Source organism: Misgurnus anguillicaudatus, chromosome 16 (genome assembly GCF_027580225.2).
Source record: "Misgurnus anguillicaudatus chromosome 16, ASM2758022v2, whole genome shotgun sequence".
NCBI classification, from domain to species: Eukaryota; Metazoa; Chordata; class Actinopteri; order Cypriniformes; family Cobitidae; genus Misgurnus; species Misgurnus anguillicaudatus.
Genome location: NC_073352.2, coordinates 17945645 through 17967354, shown reverse-complemented (window position 1 = coordinate 17967354; position 21710 = coordinate 17945645). Strand labels below are relative to the sequence as shown.

Below are 21710 nucleotides of genomic sequence, written 5' to 3'. Positions count from 1 at the left end.
CCACAGAGCCATTATAGATGTTCCTGGCTAACGTGGTGGGAACATCACAATGTGTGCTGCCATCTCCAATATGGTTGGTGTCCTCCACCGTCATGCCAACTTTGGACCATACAACACAGCCCATATTCTCACATTTCTAGAAAGACTCCACAACATTTTCATACCATCAGAGTGTATGAATGATGCAGACCAAAGAAACCAGTATGTTGTAGTATGGCACAGCGTGAGCTTTCTTCGTGCAGCCCCAGTCCAAAACTGGTTTGCTGACTACCAAACATTTATCGTGCAATACCTCCCACCATACTTGCCATTTTTTAACCACATAGAAGAGTTATATGGAAGGTATATGACCAGCAGCCCTTTGTGCGCATGCCTCTTTTGCAGGCTATGGAGGAGGCATGTGATGGGATTGATGTTGGTGCAATTTAGGGATGGATAAGGCGCTCAAGGTGCTTCTTCCCTCGATGTCTGGCAAGGGAATATATTGCCTGTGATGTGGACGAGGCGTTGTGACTTGTTTGGTGAAGAATTAAAAAAATCCAACAGCATGTGTGTGTATCTGCAAATATTTCTGTGCATGCGAACAATCTAATACATATTTTAGTATTATGGCAAAGCATACTAAAGAAAAGTGCACTTTTCATTATGCCCAACTGTGTGTAGTTGGTTAGACAAAAATCTGGTAGTATGAATGAAGTGTGTTCCAATTTGTGTCAAAGTTTGATTTTGATAATGTTATATGTAGTTTAGGTTGGAGTGCTTCATTTTGCAGGATATATGTGGTATTTTGCTATTTGGGTGTGTGGTTTTGTAAATTGTGTTAAGTTTTTTGATAAAACCAGACTAGTCTGAAAAATTGTGTGTTAGCAATTGGAAAAAACTGTAATTTTCTCCCGGTGCCACCCTGTACTTTCTGCATATGATGGAGAATAAAAGAGTTCAGGCTTGAAGTGCATTGTGGGAACTGCTGTAGTGATGAGGGACTGTGAATGTATAAATTTGATGAATGGTGTTGTTAAAAATTCTTTCGTTTTATAACTCGCCTCTACATATAAACCTGTATGCTTTTATTTGTTCTGTGGAACACAAAAGTACTTGGTAAATGGTTATTATTTAGCATGCAAGATGCAACAATAATTCATAGCGATCGGGGGTTCAGAATATGACCATTTTTGGCTTAATTGCCACAGTTGTTCTTAATTGGCTTAATTGTTATTTGTGAGTACCTGTTAAAGTTTATGTTGTTGATGATTTCTTGTTCACTGACTTTTTTTTCTTTTAATAGCTTGATTTTTTTTAAACAAGTACCAGTTACTCTTATAGTCAAATGTAATTACTGTTTGTTTGCATGTATGCTTAGATGCAAACGTTAGGTGATGTTTGCTTTTTCGATTGTGCATTTACATTTACGCATTTGGCAGGCGCTTTTATCCAAACAGTACGTTCAAGCATGTTTTTAACAGTGTATTAGTATGTGTGTTTCCTGTGAATCAAATCTACCTTTGTGCTCCTATCACGATGCTCAAACTGAACTGCAGGAACATCAATTGCAGATACAGTGAACATAAATTGAACAAGTTTCAAAGTGCATTTCGCCTAGTTTTTTAGGAATTACACTGGGGAGAAATTTTTCTTTTAAACCACTTTGAAATTATATTAACAGTGCCCTTCATATAAAATGACTTGGCCTTTCATAAATTGTGGACGTATTATTGATCCTTGTTGAGTGATTTGGTTGCTGTTGGGAATAGATAAGCTCAGATGTGTCTGATACGAAAAAATTTTGGGTCTCTAACAACATGCCCTTTTGGACTTGCTTAACTTCAGCCTGTAGTTTATAGTTAGTGAGTACTGTTTGGTCTAAAAAAAAACCAAACTTCAAACGGTCCATAAACTTTACTCTAGGTATATAAATCCCAGAAGTTATTTTAAGCATTCAGCCCTTTCCGTGTTTCCCTTCAGTGAATTTAATTACCAGGTCCTTTAAAGTGCAGCGCCAGTCTTTAGTTCATGTGGCAACCACGTCCATGTTTGCAAGTATGCAAACAGATATGCAAAGCCAGTAGTAGATCGTTTGTTTTGGCATTAACTTGTGGTTGTTACTACCCGCATGGCCGGGTCACGTGCAGCATCAGCACAGGATCAAGAGATCTCTGGCGTGCTCTTTCAGAAGTATTTAGAGGCTCAATGTTCACTCGGTCATTTACACTGGAGACTGTTTTCTGTTCTTTGGCCTTCACCATCGCTTTGATGCTCTGCCTCCTGCCCTATTTGCTTACTATAGATTGTCTGCTGCTCTACAAGTCAATGATTTGTGCATGTGTGCATTGATGCATAGCGGTGCCATTTTGGTGGCGGCGAGTCGAGCCCCAGAGCACCCACGGGATCGGCGCATATGTGCATGTTTATTGTACTTTCATCTGTGAAACAACACACAGTTTAAGTGAGGAATCTTATTGGGGTTATAGCGCACTTGCAAATAGCGCACTAACTCTGAATCTGCTGGCCATTTGCATTCACACGAACTTGAAGATATCTCGATTGTCCGAGATTGTCCTTTATACTTTCCGTAGTTTGTGACCGCACACTACCGTGCGTCGCACTTCACCAAAGTTGAAATTGCATAAATCTTGATGTTTTAAACAAAATTATTCTGCAACTACATTTATGTTGCTTTGGCAACTCTGCACTTTTTTCAAATTCTCAGTTTATTCCCATTAATTCTCGTTAATTCCCCATATATTCCCATTAATTCCTATGTAAAGTTTCCAGCCTTGAAAATTCCTGAAATTTTGCAATCCTATGCTTTTGTCTCCTTGTTGTGCTCTGTTTTTTTTTCTTTATAGTATGTGATAGAGGAAGGCCAGGTGAATTTCTGAGGAAGTTCAAAAGCCTGTTGTTTGAGTATTGGTGGTTTGCCTGAACTCTTGCCACTGGGCACATTTGACATGCAAAGCTTTCAGTCACTGAAGCATGGCCTCACAAGGAAGTGCATTGTTCGGAAATCCCCTGTTTAGGCATCATGTTAGTGCACCTACAGGTCACAAAATTAGGTCTTTCCTTGGTGATGTAAATTTTAAATTAGTCAAGTTTCAGTTACATCACAGTTAGGGCTGTGCTGATTAATCGTGCAAATGTGCGTTTTCTCAATGAATGAATTTGAATGAATTACGGTGAAATGCCACCACATCCAAAAGCCAGAGGGCGCTCTCGTGTAGAAACGCCATTTGTGCCACAGAAGAAGTAGCATACCAAACACTATTTCAGGAAATGTCTAAAGGGATATTTATATTGCTGTTCTTCAGATTGTTTCAGGTATTTTCATGATGATAAAAATATTTTGAATTATTGTGTTTGGCAAGTGTTGCTTTTTTAAATGCACGTTATAAACGACTCAAACTCATAGTGATTTTAGATTGATAAGGACTTCCTAGTGATCACAGAGCCGTAGTACACGCACAAGCTGTGTATGAAACACAGAATAGGAGCCTTTCGATACACTATCGATTTTAAGCAGGTCTTTTTAATGGGGAACACGATGTATCGGCACAGCCCTAATCACAGTGTACTAACATACTGCCAATGCCACTGTATTTTTAAATGGTAGTTTTGTCTGTAATGTTTAGTCTGTATTTCATCATGTGCAGTAGTTATACTTTTTTCGCCTAAACGTTCATTCCAGAGTTCACCTGCCCATTTAGTCTTAGCCAGAGGTGGACACTACTTAAGTATTTTACTTACATAAAAGTATTCGTTTTTTATCAGTGTTTTTCCTTGGAAAACAAAGCATACATTCCAAAGCATATTATCATAATTTTTACTCCACTACATTTCATAATTTCAAGTTTTTAGTTTATATTTAATATTGAAGTATATTAAACATCTAGTACTTTTGTACTTTTACTCAAGAAAAGTAAAAGTACACAATTTTTATGTATTAGGTATTAAATCAATACCTCTGGTCTTAGCAAACATGTAGACCAAATGACAAATATATATTTAAGCTGTTATTGCATGCACAGCAGGATAAAGATAGAGGTCACAGTCTTTCATCTTTTCAATCCACTCTGTATTTACTGTTGAAAAACTCATAGCGTGAGACACAACAGCTCAAGGTTCAGGAAGTGAATTTATAAGTGATGGATCACAAATCATTTTCTGTCCCATTCCTTACAACTAATGTGATAACTGATTCGGTGAGAGAGTTATTCTGTCACAAGCTTACTGTGTGTTTTTCTGCAAGTTTAAAACGTTTCATCAGAATATTCAGTACAGTTTTTGGTGCCTGAGTGTCAGGAGCAGCTCGGCAGTTTTGTCAGGAGGGCTCATTTATTTTACCTGAAAACAAAGTGCTAAGCCTAAAAAGCAGAAATTGGCACGGAAATAATGTGCAATGACTGTGAAATGTCATTTTCATTTATCAAAGTTTTTGTTTAAAAACACAATCACAGGATGTTCTTATCCTGTAAAGTTTCAGTGTAACAAAGAGGTTAAAGGTCCACTGTGTATGCATAACTATAGGGTGTAACAGTATATCCCGAACCGTCATGCTATGTACGTCATGGTTTGGTCTGCGCAGTCTGATGACAAATACATGCATTCAAGTGCATGTAGCTCTCACAGGCTATGTTTATATGCACAACATTTTGTCAATCCAACTGCTATAAACATTGCAATCTGATTAAAATGTTTGTTTACATGTACATGCTATATAATCTGAAGAGAACGTCTGCGCAAGCAGGGTTGCCAGCTTCGCATATCAAAACCATCCCAATGAATAATTTAAAACTAGCCCAAAAGGCCAAATACCAATAACTAATGAACGAAATCCTTTCAATTTAACCCACAGAAAAAAACCTACCTGCGGAGACGGTTTAAACAGTTGCCCAAATCTAAACTCAAAAAAGCAGAGGACTTGGCAATGCCACCCAGCGCACAGCATCTTTCGTCGAGTTCACGCTTTATCTTTGGATAATTCAATTCAATTCAATTCAATTTTATTTATATAGCGCTTTTCACAATTTGGTAATTGTATCAAAGCAGCTTTACATAATAGATGCAGTGAAAAGCACAGAAAATCGACAGATAGCACAACATAATAAACGATAGCACAAGCAGTTAAATTTGCTACGGCTATAAATCAACATTATAAGCAAACGTATTACTAATGTAACGTATAGAAGTTAAGCCCAAAAAGGCTGCCTCCCCGGGTTGAAAAACCCCCTAGGAGAAAAAAAACGCCGGAATTTTAGCCGGGGAAGTAAAAAAAGTCATAGGAGGAAAAAACCCTTGTGTATATATATATATATATATATATATATATACACATTGAAACGGAAGGAGATTAAGCGGAGATTAAGCGGAGATTAAGCGGAGATTAAGCGGGTTCTGCCGGTGGTCTTTGGTCAGGCATCAGCTGGACATCACGTTGAAGAACAGCTAGTAGATCAGTTGTGTGCCGACTTTCACATGTACCGGAACTGGATCTGTTTGTCTCGTCCTCGGGATCAAGGACGAGACAGGGAGAGAGAAACAAAATCTTATTAGCGTAGGGGCCGTTCACATAGAAAACAAGTGTCACACAGTAATGTGGTTTTAGTCAGCTCGGTTCCGGACAGGCTAACTAGTGCTGGTTAAGTGTATTACATATACAGTAGTTGATGATTTTAGAAACGGAAACAGAACTCGTTTGACTAAGGCCAGAGGCCCCACTGCCGTCGTTAATGCTAACGTACAGTGGCAAACGGTTCTGTATGACATACTATTTTAAGGTCATGGGAAAAGGCCAAAATTGCAAGCCGGCCATATTTGGCAGTTAAGACTCAATCGAAAACCAATTCAAAGTTTCAGCATATTACTAAAGAGTATTAATGAGATTTACCATGCTTTGAAGTGTTGACGAAAAAAAAAAAAAGGTTTTAATTTATTCATTAATTTATTTATTTATTAGGTTGTACAAGCTAGCTATTAGGAGATAAGTACCATTGTTAAAACAACTATTTGAAAGCCTTGTTAAAGAGAAAAGTTTTAAGTCTAGATTTAAAGTTATCTACTGTCTCTGATTTTCGGACGTCGGTTGGTAAATCATTCCATAGCTTAGGGGCTAAGTAGGAAAAGGATCTGCCACCTTTAGACACTTTTGATATTTTAGGGATAATTAAGAGGCCAGAATTTTGTGACCGCAATGCACGTGATGGATTGTATTCTGATAATAATTCTCTAAGATATAAGGGTGCTAGGCCATTTAAGGCTTTGTAAGTGATTAGTAATATTTTAAATTGTATACGATATGTAACTGGTAGCCAGTGTAAAGATGCCAGAATTGGGCTTATGCGGTCATACTTCTTAGTTCGAGTAAGAACTCTTGCAGAAGCGTTTTGAACTAGCTGAAGCTTGTTGACCTGTTTTGCATGGCATCCTCCGAGTAACGAGTTACAATAGTCTATTCTAGAGGTCATAAAAGCGTGGATAAGCTTCTCTGCATCTGATGCAGACAACATATGGCGTATTTTTGAGATATTTCTAAGGTGGAAGAATGCTGTGCGGCAGACATTGGAGATATGGCTGTCGAAGGATAAACTGCTGTCGAATATCACACCTAAATTCTTAACCGTGGAGGTTGGCACCACAGTGCAGCCATCTATGGGCAACTTGTAATCTGTCATATTATGTTTGTAGCGATTCGGTTCGATAACAAGTATCTCTGTCTTATTGGAGTTTAGCATAAGAAAGTTATGTGACATCCAGTCACTTATATCGCTGATGCAGTCTGATAGCTTAGAAAAATTTTGTGTTTCGCTAGGATGCGAGGAGATGTAAAGCTGTGTGTCATCTGCATAGCAGTGAAACTGTATGTTATGATTTCTGATAATATCTCCCAGAGGTAACATATATAACGAAAACAGAATAGGACCTAAAACTGATCCCTGCGGTACGCCGTATTTAACCAGGGAGTGATGTGACTCCTCCTCATTTACATAAACAAAGTGATAGCGATTGGTTAGATACGATCTGAACCAAGCTAGCGCCTGACCACTGATGCCAACATAGTTTTCTAGCCTATTAAGTAAGATTGTGTGATCTATTGTGTCAAAGGCTGCACTAAGGTCTAATAATATAAGGAGTGATATTTCACCACGGTCGGATGTTAGGAGAAGGTCATTTGTAACTCTGAGCAGCGCTGTCTCTGTGCTATGGTGGGGCCTGAATCCTGATTGGAACTTTTCATACGTACTATTATTTGCTAAGAATGTGCGTAGCTGGCTTGCCACTACCTTTTCTAAAATTTTGGAAAGAAAAGGGAGATTTGAGATTGGTCTAAAGTTATTTAGATCTCCCTGGTCAAGGTTTGGTTTTTTAATGAGCGGTCTAATAACTGCTAGTTTGAAAGCTGATGGAACGTAGCCTAATTCTAATGATGAGTTAAAGACATTTAATACTGGGTTAGACACTATAGGGAATACCTCTTTGAGTAATTTTGTGGGAACAGGGTCCAATATACAGGACGATGATTTGGATGATTCTACTAATTTAGATAGCTCATCTATTGTAGTAGGTTTAAATGACTCAAGATGTTCGTATGGTAGGCAAGCGTTAAATGTATTACTGGGTAGAGTGGTGGCTGCTTGGGTACCTACAATGTTTTCCCTAATAATCATAATTTTCTTAGTAAAGAAGTTCATGAAGTCGTTACTACTGTTCGCCTGAACGCGGTCCGTGAAGCTGCATCGAGACCGGTGCTCGCTCGCTGGCTGCCTCGTACGTCTCCGGGTGCCTGGAGCCAGGGTGATGTGAGGCACACTGTACCGCCTGGTGCTAATGCCGGGACACAACTCCTCCACACTTCCCGCTCTGGTGAGGAAAGGTCTGAAAAACATACATCGGATGAGTCCGCCATTAGATCGAAAAGGAAGGCAGATTTACAGTGAACAAACAGTGAGGAAACGGTAAACAAACTTCAGCCGGCACGTTTGTTGAAGCTAGCGGGCTATATGCTAACACTAAGTGTTTACCAGTGATAAATCGATTTAGTTATAAATACTGTTGAATAATCGTCACGCTAAAGTATTCCTAAGATGAACTAGTAAGTTATATTATATAGATAGTAACAAGATAGTAAAAAAATAGGATTTGGATGATGAACTCGACGGAGCTCCGATAACAGTGTTGCCACTCCACTCTCTCTTGCGTCTCTCTCTTGCGTCTCTCTCTTGCGTCTCAAAGCTGAGTTGAAAAAAGTTGTTCTTAAGAAGTTTTCAGATATAGGCAATGAAAACACAATTTTCAAAAAGGCATGACGCTATTTTAGTAGTATACATGAACGCACATTACCTTAATATTGCATGTTACCATTGCCTTGGTCTGTGACGACAATAGTGTGATACCTAAGTATAAGATTAATATATAAGACGTGAACTTGAGCACAAATGTTCTGCACGATGAGATTGAGCCATCAATACAATTACAAACAGATTATGTCAGAGTTTCTAAAGTTGGTCATGGGCCGAAGAGAAGTGCACGTTTAAAACCAGTATAGTGCTGAGAAAAAGTTTGCTTAAACAACACATATTCCTTAGGAAAATTCACCATAGTTTTACTATGGTATTTTTATTAAAGGTCACGTTCTTTCTGATCCCACTCGAATGATAAAGCTCAAAGTTTACTGCCAGGCGATATATTTTCTTTAACAGAATTCCCCTTTCAAAGCCTACAACGAATGGCCGGTTTAGACTACAGCATAATGACTGCTGGCATGTTAAAAAAAGGTTAATTTGTAAATAATGTAAAAAAATATAGTAAAAAGGACTATGCGCAATGGTGAGAAAATTGGCAAAAACAAGTTTGGTATTCAGCCTTTGGCTGAGTATTTCATTTTGTTCGGCTTCGGCCAAGAATTTTCCTTTTGGTGCATCCCTAGCATTTAGTGCTAGTACTAGTTTAAAGTTTATGGTTTTTAAGGCACTGGCTCTTTTCATTTGAATAGGCCTGTCTCTGTCTGATGTTCACAAGCAGGTCTTCTGTCTTTGCATGTCTCTTCTGATATGAGTGTTGATGTTTGCATGTCTCTGAGCTGTCTGCATCTGATTAAGCTGGAACGTTGGCACAGCCTTAATGCTGCTTTAGATTTCCATTGAAATCAAAACACTGAACCCATAATGTTCCCCTGCATGTCTTTGAAATGATATTGATCTTTTCCTCCATTTAGATGTATGTGTGTATCCCAGGGGGCACTAAAGTAGATGGTTGGGGGTACATGGAAAGACTCACTGTTTTAGTAAAATAACTTTATGAAAGTTTGCTTAAGTTTGCTGGGAAGTTGTTTCACCATCATTGATTCATGAATCACAGTACTGATACCAAGTAATGTGCACTTAATGTTAAAAAAATAATGCGAATGATTGATGTTTAGTAGGATATGGCACATTTACATGTACCTGGTAGCTGATAGGGCTGTGGGGGTTCCTAGGGTGAATTTATTAGGGGAACACAGATACAGGTTAATTTCTCTTTTTAAAAGTGGAAGTGTTACAAATTTGGATGTGCTTAGATTTTTTTGTGCTCTTAACAATTAAACTTGTAAAGTATATGTGCCATTAGTTCTTCTTTACATTAGCACTGGTGCCTTCATTGTCTAGTCTTGAATAAGACGTTGTGAATAGAGTTTTGCAGCATGCAATGGCTAAAAATAAAAAGAGCCCTATATTATGACCCTTATTATGTTTAATAATGAACTCTTGGCATAAACAATGATGTTTTTTTATTTCTTCTGTCCCACGACTTGAATGTAACTTGCTCTGCTTTTCTTTTGTTCAGTGTCGTGTATAGCTTGCTGTTTCTGTAACAATCTGTTGTTTAGTAACTAAGATTTATACTGTGGCCTTGTCAGCGTTTACTTACCGTTAACCTTGAGGTTGTGCTGTAACGTTGATCTTGTGGTTATTGACTCCCAGTAAGAGGCAGGCAGAAGAAAAGGGAGGTTAGATGGGAAAGGTACAACAAACAAGTTCACTGACCTGAACTATTGAACCACACACAGTGTTTGATTACTGAAGAACTGAACTTTAACATGGATTTCTTGCCTTATGCATCATTTTTAATTATGTTATAGGAATAATTAAATAATAATTTTGATTACTATGTTCCTGTTTGGCTTCTGAATTCATTTATATTAGTAACTAATAGGGCTGGGTATCGATTCAGATGTTCCAGATCGATTTGATTTTGATTCACAAGCTATCAAATTGATTCGATTATCGGCCGGATTTTTATATCTCGATTCAACTCAATGAATATAGATTTAATACAAATACTATATTTATAAAAAAGAACAGTGAACATAAGTTTACATGGTTAATTATTTTAAAAAAAATTAGGAGCCACAAACCTATATACTAAACTCTTTCATTCAGGTCAGAACAGTCTAGTGGAGCAGACTTGCAATTAGATTAACGTTAATCTTACGTTCAATGTTTGCAGAAATAAATATGAAAAAAATCGATTTGTGGCTTTTGAGAATCTATTTTGAATCGACAATGTAAAAAAAAAGATTAATCGAAAATCTATTTTTTTACCCAGCCAGCCCTAATAAATAACTGTTTATGTAGTTGCCAGATCAGTTATAATTTTTGTTAACAAAACACAGAGACATGAAACTAAACAACATTTTTATTTGACTCCTCTAAGTGGATCCAACAATTAGAGACTTGGGTTGATATATAACTAATCACATGATGTGACTGTCAAGCAAATCTTCACCTATACATCTGAAATGAAGCATTAATCTTCTTTAGTGAAAAACTATGTTCAAAATATGCTGTAATTCATTTATATCTTGATTTCTATAATACCTACGTCATTATCAGCATTGACGCAGTCGATTGTATCGAAATTCATGACAATGTATTGCTTTATCGACTCAGTCACTTTTGTTGGATTTGAGTACCCATACCCTTGTAATTCTGTGGTTTAATTTTGGAAGCCATGGCATGTGTTCCTTTACACATTTTATCCCCTGAGCTCTGGAACCTGTTCCATTTCCTCTTCCCTCACACCTGCCCCTCCCCACCTTGCTCAGGCCGGCCTGTTTCATCCAGGACCAGGAACTCGCCGCACGGCGCTTTGATGTGTGAAGAGATGTCACGCATCACAGAGCCTTACATAATCCAGGCTCTTCCCATCCGGATAGCCGGAATATTCCAATTTCATCTGCATGCTTGTTGTCTGAAGATATAGAATTGAGGGTAGATCCAGTGGGAGATGAGAGAAACAGTTGTTGACTTTTAAATAGCAGTCTCATCTAAATCAGAGTGGGGAAGTTAAGATTTGCATCTAGTTTGCAGTAGATAGGCTCTCTAGCCTTTTGTTCCTCCATGTCTGATTGGGGGGACATGAGTTATCTCTCAGCACTAATGCATACTGATGCACTGTGATTGAGTTTTCAGGAGGCGAGAGCGCTGATGTGAATGATTCGGGCAGATAGATACGTGAGAACAAGGGATCAGCTTGTTATCTGATACATGCTGTGAGTCCGTTCTGTCTATGTGAACCTATGTGACGGTGGTTGAATGTGTCCTGACAGGTTGTGACAGCATTTAGCCTGTGGCCTGATGTCTACCATACTGAACCTGACGGGGGGAGCTGACCTGAGATCTCTACATGAGCAAACTTGGCACTTAGCATATGCCATGAACAGTATTAGACCTATGGGGTGAGCAGTCATATAATGTGTAGTTTCAGCATGTTTTTAATACTTCACACTTATGTACTTTAGTAAGGTTTTTTTTAAATAGTTTTCACCTTTGTGTTTATTTTTGGGGGGGAATATAAACAGAAAGATAAAACATAAAGATAATATCATTATTAGAAAGTTATAAATCATGCATCAGTGCAAAAACATTATGTAACACTAGTTTGATATAATCTTTTTAAAGGGGTCCTATTATGTTCATATTACCTATTACTTTTCAATTTTAGTTGGTATGTAATGTTGTTTGTGTATCAAAAGGCTTGCAATGGTACACAGCTCAAAGTCCTTTCTAAAGGGAGATATTTTTCTAATAAAAGTTTGAAAAATTAAAATGAACAGCTTATCGGAACTACAAGACACTTCTGCTGTTTATTCACATGTCACAGTATCCCTCTTTTAAAAAACAAATTTTACTACAAAGCTTCAAGTGTAGTAAATTATTTGTCATGCTATATGTAAAGAATGATTGACGGCGGGCCGTTGAATTTTAAGAAAATAATGCACACCCAGGTGGTTCACAGGGAGTCAATTATTACGCTTATACCACGGTCACCACAAACATTGCTCTTGTGCCTATTTTTAAGACATTTCACAGGTTAGGTATGTGGTTTACAGAAAAATAATCAACACACATGGAACATTTTTCAACCAATCAGAATAAAGCATTCAACAGACCCGTGGTATAAAGATTTCATTAAACGGTATACAACATAATACAATATTTATAGTTTAATAATTTATTTTCCATTTTATTAGTAAAATACATTATATCAGTATGTCTGTCATTACAATTCATGTCTTATATTAATCGGAGAAATCTGAAAGCCAGTAAAAGTAAACATTGATATTTTTAGATTTCTTTATAAAATATCACAATATTGTTACACAACATGACTCAATAGTAATACTGGTGGTAATGCAGAACATCCTACCTGTTGGAATACTCTCTGCTCTTCCTTTTCTTATAAGATAGCATTTTAATCACATAAAAACCCAACTACAATTTCCAACAAAACTATTGTTTAGTGTAAAACATGTTGAAGATTACTAAAGACGCTGTAGATTTAATAAATTATATGTTTATTCCTGCACAAAACGATTCATTCAGCTTATTAATAGCCTCTTTCACACAGTAATTCTGGTAAATTACCATGAATTTACCAGAATGAATTTACCAGTAAATACAAAAATGTGCTGTTCCGTCTTTTTACCAGTAAGACATCATTCACACATCAGTATCAAAATACGGGTAAACTCTGAGAGAAGGCAGAAGTTACCTGTGGCGCGCGGCCGGCAAGCTCCGTGTCGAATTTGTAAACAATGGCGGGTTATGACTTAATATCGTCAGCCCGTATTTTGTTGTTTTCATATCTGTGGCAAACGGTCGCGAAGTTGCTCGTGACCAAACAACATTGCGTTAGGCGGCGTCAAACGGAACCTGCGTTTGCACATTAGGCTTCACAGAGGGTGTGCTAAGGATGTTGGCAATTTGGCAAATAGATGGTAAGCTGTTTTAAACAACTTTGAAAAAATGTGGATGTTAACTTCAGGTGTGCTCGACTTTTAAGCAGCATGTGTGCGGAAATGTCCGTAAACAGTGCGGGGGTTAACGCGTCACCTGTATAAAAACGTTCTTCTAATTGGCCCGATCTGTCAGCGGGGTCTGACGTCGTCCGTTCTAAATGCCGGTAATTCTATATTTTTCGTTCATACATAGCGCTTACCGGTCTTACAACCTGTCTTACTGGTAAATTGGGAGCACTGACTTTACTTACCAGTAAATTACCACTAAAGACTGTATGTGTGAAAGGGACTATTGTCTCTTCTCCACTGACTCCCATTCAAAGAAAATGGCATCTTGTCTTCATCCCTGCGTAGTGCGTACTGCAGCGTTGTTATGATAACTTTGCAGGCTTACCTTAAAGTAGCTTTGGCTTGGCTCTTTTGTTTGCCGTCAAACATGTGTGTGTCCTGTCGCACTCCCACACAATGTTATTAGTGTAATTAGGTGTGTACATAGGAATACTCCACGTCTTAGTTCAATTTGTATTTACTTTGATTATAGAGACAGAGCGCAGTTATGCTAATTTGAAAACCACGCCCACCGGAGGGAAACAATCCAACCGTCTCCATTGACTTTGTATGCTGAGATGCCGCCTCCTTGTCATTTCTGGCTTATAACAAAAGCAGAATAATGCCTAAAAGCTGCTGTGTGACAATGTGTACAGCTAACAAGCAAAAAAAAACAGAAATAAGTTTTTATAAGCTGCTGAGCTGTAAAACCCATCCTTTAAGGAGAAGAAATTGGATCGCAGACTACGTTTCCCTCTAGTGGGTGCTGTTCTACTAATAATAGTACTATGAAAAGTTGCCTGTTTTCCACTTTTGTGTCTTTAAACACTCGTTTTTTTGGTGTCGACACCTTATAAAAACGTATTTAGTTTTTTAGATTATTGTCTTAAGCACGGAATACACTGCACGATTTTTGTCCTCTTATAAGATCATTACCTTGTCACACTGTGCGACATGTATCGTTTAAACTCGGGTACGACAGGCATGTAGACTGTACGATGATGACACGGAAGCTTCGGCGGCTGCGTCACACGTTGCGCAACGTCACCGGCGCGCAGGTCGTAGCAGCAAACACACTGTGCGGTGATTATGCCGAATTTCTGACACTGCCAGAAAACTATCGTAGGCTATCTTTGGACGCAAGACCGGGAAAACGGCCGTCTTTGAACCTCTCTCACTGTACGACATAGGACCACCGATGGAGAGCCACGATCACAGAAATCCCGACGATAGTTTCATGATGGCAATCTTTCGTCTGGGACAGCCAATTATCGTGCAGTGTATCCCGGCCTTTAATCGAGTTCAATTCAATTCAATTTTATTAATATAGCGATTTTCACAATTGTTAATTGTTTCAAAGCAGCTTTACATTAATAGATGTAGTAAAAGCATAGAAAAGCGAGCGTAGTAATAATGGAATGTATGCAGTAAAGTATTAAGTTAAGCCAATGGTGGCGGACTCTCCAGGGGATGAAAAAAACCCCTAGGAGAAAAACCCTCCTGGCTAGTATAAAATTATTGTTGTCCATGTAAACATACTCACTGTTATTTCCACCCCCATGCAAAATCCCTGTTGTTTGATGGTCTTTGGACAATTGTTGAGAGAATTTTTTTTAGCTGTGGGTTCACTTTTCATTGTCAAACCTCTGCTCACTACTTGCAGGGTCTGGCTGTAAAGATTCAGTTACACATGCCCTATGACAAGATAACTCATTCTGTACTGTTCACACCTTGCCTAATAATTCCTTTGAGGACTTTATCCACTGAGATGCTATTATGTGTGATACACTGATATTGTGTGCATGTATAAACTTTAGGCGTACCCACTGGGTCTCGAACCGACAATCGGCCTAGGAGTTGGGTGCTCTGACAAGGAGTGAGGTTTACACATTGCATTTTGACTTTTGTTGTTTTATAGGTGCGGCAATAATGTAAAATGTGTGAAAATTAACATCAAGCATGAAATCTTTTTCTAGTACTGCCCCCCCCCCAAAAAAAAAAGAATTTGTAGAAGGGCAAAATAGGACTTCTTTAAAACCACTTTCAAAATCTCAACCACTTGACATGCCGGTTCTGTTTGCACTGTCTCCAGAAACCCAGTAAGGAGGGGTGAGAGAGTGGGTGGCGGGTGGTATAAAAGTCGTGCTGTAAACTTGCAGAGACACGATGACAGCATGTTTCATCTTAATCTAGGTCCTCTGAGAAAGGAAGGAGGGGAGTCATGTTGTCTGCCACTGTTTTATCTCCTGTGGAAGAATGAAAACACACGTAGCCATCGTGCTACTATGACGAACTATAATCAGCCAATCCGCTGTTGACCGTTGGCCACAAAATCAGTAACTTACTGAGATCTGGCTTCCTGGCTGTTCATCACGGGGTGTTTGGAGCAAAAAATGTGTTCTCAGGCAATCTTACGCTCACAGCTTCAAGTCAAGTGCTTGCCCTTTTTATCCAATTGTGCTAGTGTAACGTCATTCCAGTTAAATACTAATTTGTTGTTATGATGGCGACGTATGTCACATCATGTATCAACATGGCGGATGTAATACGTCCGAATTAGTTCATACTATCCATATTCATACTATATAGTACCTACTGTTTCAATGGTCTAATTAAGTTCCTACTTTCACAGTATGTGACATCAGACGCAGCAAATGTCACGTTATTGACATACTGTATAGAACATAATAGAACATACATAATTTCATACATAATGGAAATTCAATGTGCTTTCTTAGGAAAATAAAAAACAAATACATTAAAGAAAAATGTCTAAGCAAATGCGAAACTGGCGTGTGCAAAACAGCATGGCACTTCTGTCACTCCTGAATATTAATTGGGTGACCTTTTAAAAGAGTACCCAGCCACGTTATGACACTCTATAAAAAGAGGACAGACATCATGAATATTAGTTAGTGACATCACTACCTTTCTATACCATTGCTACAGCACAGTACAGCTATAGATTGAAGGCAGCATCTTTCAAGAAATACAATGTAGGAAACAATATCCGGTTAATTCATTCACTGCCGATCTTACACAGCACCACTCACTCATACACTCACAGTGCTTACACAATGGCCATACCTTCACTGACCCCTATATCCATCTAATCGGAAACATAAATCATTTGATAGTATTCAGCTCCTAGAGTAAGGTATACAGCTGGCAAACAACAGATTTCACTTTGCAAGATTGACCCATGTGACTTTTGTTATACGTGGCTGGTTCTCAGAAAACAACATAGAGTTTTGCTAAAACACGTTGAGCATTGCTTTGTAAATGGATTAGGCTTTTTATCTGTAATCAGGTCTTTTTTATGTTTTTCACACCTCAGTCTGAGTGTTATACACCTTAATATTCTTGTGTGTTCAGATTGTGCTTTGAAGTTCTTGAAACTTTCACTGATTTGACTTTTATACCATCTTGATAATGAGACACTCGTGGTGGTGCATGCATGTCATATTCTAATTTCCAGGGAAACTTTCAAATGAATAATGTATCGATCTCTCTACTAATATCTCTCTTTTGTTCCTGTTCCCTTTTCTGTAGTGTGGAGGAGATGAGAAGAGAGTGGACAGCAGGACAATCCATATAGGATCTATGCCGGGCACCGAGGCCTTCATTCCCACCAAATTCTGTGACAACAGGATCGTGTCCTCCAAGGTAACATCTGTTGTTTGTTATACCACATTTCACCACGAAATCCAAAGGCACGAGCTGCGTTGCTTAACCTCGCTGCGGGGTAATCAGATTTTTACAGGATAACAGCATTAGGGCTTTGCTAGCTCCCCACCAGAGCCTGCTTGTAATTTTCTTCAGCTTGTAATTAGCAAGTATTGTTTAATGCCATGGCAACTGCGCCTCGGCACTAACACGTTGGACAGGCGTGTTAGCAGCAGCATGTGGAGAGTATGGCTGCAGCACGCTTCTCGCAAGCTCTGGTGTTTAGCCACCTGTTCCTCCAGGTGTGAAAATACATTTGGAACCCCCGACTGCTCCAGATTTTTCTCTTTATTCTCTTGTTTTCTCTATCCTGCCTTTCCATATATTTTTAGGAGCCCTTCCCACCCGATGGAAAACCCTAATTTGCCTGTCAGAGTAGTAGATGAGATCCGGCAGATAAATACAGAGTTGCGGTTACACTTGAACGTTCAGGGGGGTTGTCTCTGCATCCCCCTTTTAATCCTGTGGGGGTTCTTGAATCTCTTCCTTTGGTCAATAGCGGAGGAGGGTTTTAAGATAGGATAGTACAAAGGGAGGAAATAAGATGTAATAGATTTATAGATCTGCCTGTGGTTGTGTTGTGGTATCCGTGATCAATCCCTCTCTGGCATAGAACTCCAAGCACATTTAATTACCTGCCCTGCAGTGTTTAAACATCTTTATACATCTGCTTTGCATTTTCCCACTTACACTGGACATAACCTTTTCTCCGGGTCATCCCTTGGATCCATTTTTTTTGCTAAAAGAGCTCCGGAGATGCCACTGGGCCTAGTGTGTTCACCTGTGTTCCAGGCTTATATGGACGGTTTCAGCAGTAACAACATAAACACGCCGCTTTTGTGGTCATCATGTAACTTCCGGTAAACTCTGCGAAGAATAAATAACAACAAAGTCCTTTTAAAGTAGTTTATTTATATAACAAGCAAAATAAACAACACGTAGATTACATAGGAACCCAAAACATTTGTTACTTTCGACGAGGTATTTGTTTAAGAGTTCAGTTACAGAAACTAGTAAGACCATTAAACAAACAGAAACCAGAAATAAAGTTCGGACCAGACGCTTATCGCATCACTGCATGTGCGCCCGATGAGACGGTCTATAAAAGAGAAAATCAATGAAAAAAGTCACCTGATATTGTTCAGAACAATCTATTTAATTAGTTTAAGCTATATTTCCAACATAACATCATTATATATTCTCATCCCTTGCCATCTTGGTTGGCTAGCAGTGTATGTTAGCCATGGCACCCATGTTAGAAATTATGATTTATTTGTTTTATCCTATTGCTGTTGCTCCAGCCCCCCCTCGCTTTCACACCCTTGGTGATCCATTATTTAGCCATGATGGTTAGATCAGGTGGCAAGAGTTGTCCACCTTAAATTTTTTTTTTTGCTCTCTCTGTCCCCTCCTCACATTAGACCCAGTGTCAGTATGTGTGTGTTTTCTTGGTTTTATTGAGGGTTATTTTGCTGATAGGTAGTTGACATGAAATGTTCAAAAGAACAGTGATTTGCAATGTGAAATGATCTAGCTCAAATCATTATCACTATTTTAGTATAATGCAGTTTTTCCTCAATAGGGAGGTCATTGATGGACCGTGTGGAATATTTCTACTTTAGAAAAACGTTTTGTTACGTTTACAAAATGACAGGTGGAGAAACGGTGAGATGCCAGGTGCATCAAGTGGCAGGTTTGCTTAGGGTTAGCCGAACGGAGGCGATAAGCCGCTAATCTACATCAATGCAATACCTGCTCAGAGAGCTAACGCCTGGTCACACACATCAGAGAGCTCTGGAGCTATTGAAGTCATCCCAGCTCCCTCTCCAAGAATAGCACAAACAAAAGGGTTCATAAATATGCAATGCATTTAATCCATTCTCCAGCTTTTCATCAGGATGTGGGTGAACATTCATCCCCACATTTGACAAAAATTGCTTTATATAAATGATTCGCCTAAAAAGTAGATTCGATTGTCTGTCTGTGGAACATAAATATCTGTGGAGTCATCTTGCAGAATCTTTTCCGCACAATGAAAGTGAGCACCAAATTTGTGACCCTGCCCATGAAAACCCACCTAAAGTCATATTTTTAATGTACTTTTTTCTACATAAAATCATTATACATAATCTAAAGAGCATTCTGTAAAAATATAACCTTGATATCTTTATTGACTAAGTGAGGTCATGTCAAAATCAGTGGCGGCTACTAGTGACTACTTTTTTCGAGGGCGCTCGATGCGAAGTTCGTCACGACATGTATGTAGCCCATCATGTGTGTGGTTCCTTTTTTTAAATGTGTGTTCTGTGCATCGAAAGATCCTGTGTGCATCACATGTCTTGTCAAAATAAGTGCCTGCTGCAGATGCGTCTAAAGGGTTTATGATTAAAGAGACGCTTGCGTTTGCCAGATACTCGCATAATCTCATGCGTAATCAGAGTTTACGGTTAAGTGAGTGTTTTGCGTGTATTTTGTAAACGTGAGCGTGTTTTGATGCTTGTGCAGCAGGCACTTATTTTGACAAAACACGTAATGCACATGGTTTACATGAAGCAACAAACACGAATTTGCGCCCCTCGGATGAGCAGTCACGAGCCACCACTGGTCAAAATTGAAATCAGTTTAAAAAATCAATGACTGAGATCAACTTTGATACTCCTAATCTGAGATAGTTTTTTTTCTATTCTTTATTTAACAGCTGTGTTTTTTTTACTTCTCCAAGTACACCGTGTGGAACTTCCTGCCAAAGAATCTCTTCGAGCAGTTTAGAAGAATCGCTAATTTTTACTTCCTCATCATATTCCTGGTACAAGTAAGTGAACGCATCCCTTCACCATCTCTAAAAAACAAGCTGTGTGTGGATGAGATGATGTTCATGTGTGACTCATAGCTTGGCTGATTCTGCATGCGTTGAACTGGTGCCATTAGACTCGTGATGGTTGCAGAGGGAGACCGTGAGATGAGAAAGCCTCCATAAAAGCACATGGAAACGACCTTAGTTAAACTAGAGAGCAGAACCGTGTAAACAACTGATTCTGTTTAATGTCGTTTGCGTGTTTAATAGTCGGTGACGGTTGATATATGATAAGCATGTGGCCTGGCTACTGTCAGATGCACATGGTGTGGAACACATATGGGCTCATGGTTTACTGTGGTTTGACACATGGTGCATGTTGTTTAAATCCAGCATCCACCTTGTTAAATTATTGACTGTGGATGCCAAGGAAGCTGACAATGTTTTAGACAGCTGTTTGTGTGCACACAGTGCCATCATCCATAATGTGACATGAACTGTGTGTGTTTGTGAGAGATCCTCAGGTGCTTCCTCTACTAATCCAGCTTTCCTCTGGAGGCTATCCTCATCCTCTATGACTAAGTCTCCCCACCCACACTGCTATTATAACAGCATGAGAGGAGACACACATCGTCGCCTGTCGCATGAGACTCGTGCTTAAATCGCCAGCCTACAAATGGAGTTGCACATCTCTCCCGAGACCCATTGGAAACGCAACATCACACCTTCACTTTCCCCCCTTTATACCTTCATTTATTCTGTTTCTCACCCCCTCTCTCTTCCTTATTGCTTTGTTCCTTTTTTCCATTTTCTCTCTCTCTCTCTCTCTCTCTCTCTCTCCCTCTTTCTCTCTCTCTCTCACCCCACACACTCCTCTGCAGCACGGCACCGCTTACGTCAGCAGCCAGGAAGCCCTCTGTAAGTCTTTTGAGCTACAAATAGACGCTGAGTGATAAAAAACACAAGCGTGCTAAAAATAGCACTGCGTGCGTTTGCCAGGCCCTGATGGGAAAAGAGATGGGCGAGGAGGGGGGATCTCTTGTCTCTCAAGCACATTTTGACACACATTCTGCTGGAATGTTCTCCGTACCTACGTGGGTTTACACGGATGAAAGGTTGCGCTAACCAGCTGTGTGGCTGAGTGGAAGTGTGTCAAGAGGAAATTGGCACATAAACTTGTGTGTAAATGCAATAGAGAGTGTGAAATAAAAGGAGTTGGCTGTTTGTGTATAGACCTTGTTGTTGATGTCATGCTTCATTTAGTGTGAATTGAATGCAAGGCTGTGAGCTAGGGCTGGACAATTGGACCGTTCAGTGAGCTTCATTGTCTTGTAACCTAGGTTTTAAATTTGTAACCAATACATGAAATGGTGCACAAGTTATTTTTTAAAGGTGAACTGTTTCATTTCTGTGCTATTATTGCCATTAAATAAAATTACAGAGATTGCAGGTTTTGTAACCCACTCCTCACTTCCCAAACACTTTGTAAGCATGACTTTCTTCTGTGGAAGCCTTGCCTCATTTCCCATTCGTCTCCATTTTATTTAAAAAAAAAAGAAATACTTGGGAAATGCAATTAAATGAGCTTCTTTTCTTGGGAAATGTCTTCACAAAAAGCTAAGAAAGTCAAATATGTTTGGAAAGACGAGAGTAAAGAATGACACAATTGTCCATTTAATGACACACTGAGGATTTTTGAAATGTGCAGCTGTGTTTAGTACATTGAGGTAATTTTCACTAAAACGGGAAGTTATGGCAAGACAAAACTTCCTCTGTCTCCTCTTTTAAAATAACCAGTAGTTGTTTGATTTACCTTTACAGAAATCTAAGGAAGTGCAAAATTACATCAGAAAAGTTGTTGATCCCTTTTGG

At 39.0% G+C, this 21710-nt stretch overlaps 1 protein-coding gene across 4 annotated transcripts in view; it reads left to right on the top strand.

Annotated features, from left to right (window-relative positions):
* atp11c (ATPase phospholipid transporting 11C (ATP11C blood group)) overlaps nucleotides 1-21710 on the top strand; it is a 70018-nt gene that overhangs the window by 19097 nt on the left and 29211 nt on the right. For all 4 annotated transcript variants that reach the window (XM_073854230.1, XM_073854231.1, XM_073854227.1 and 1 more), the window contains exons 2-3: nucleotides 16871-16984; nucleotides 19767-19856. In XM_073854230.1, the coding sequence (XP_073710331.1) occupies nucleotides 16871-16984; nucleotides 19767-19856 (204 nt within the window). The remainder of the gene's footprint in view (nucleotides 1-16870; nucleotides 16985-19766; nucleotides 19857-21710) is intronic.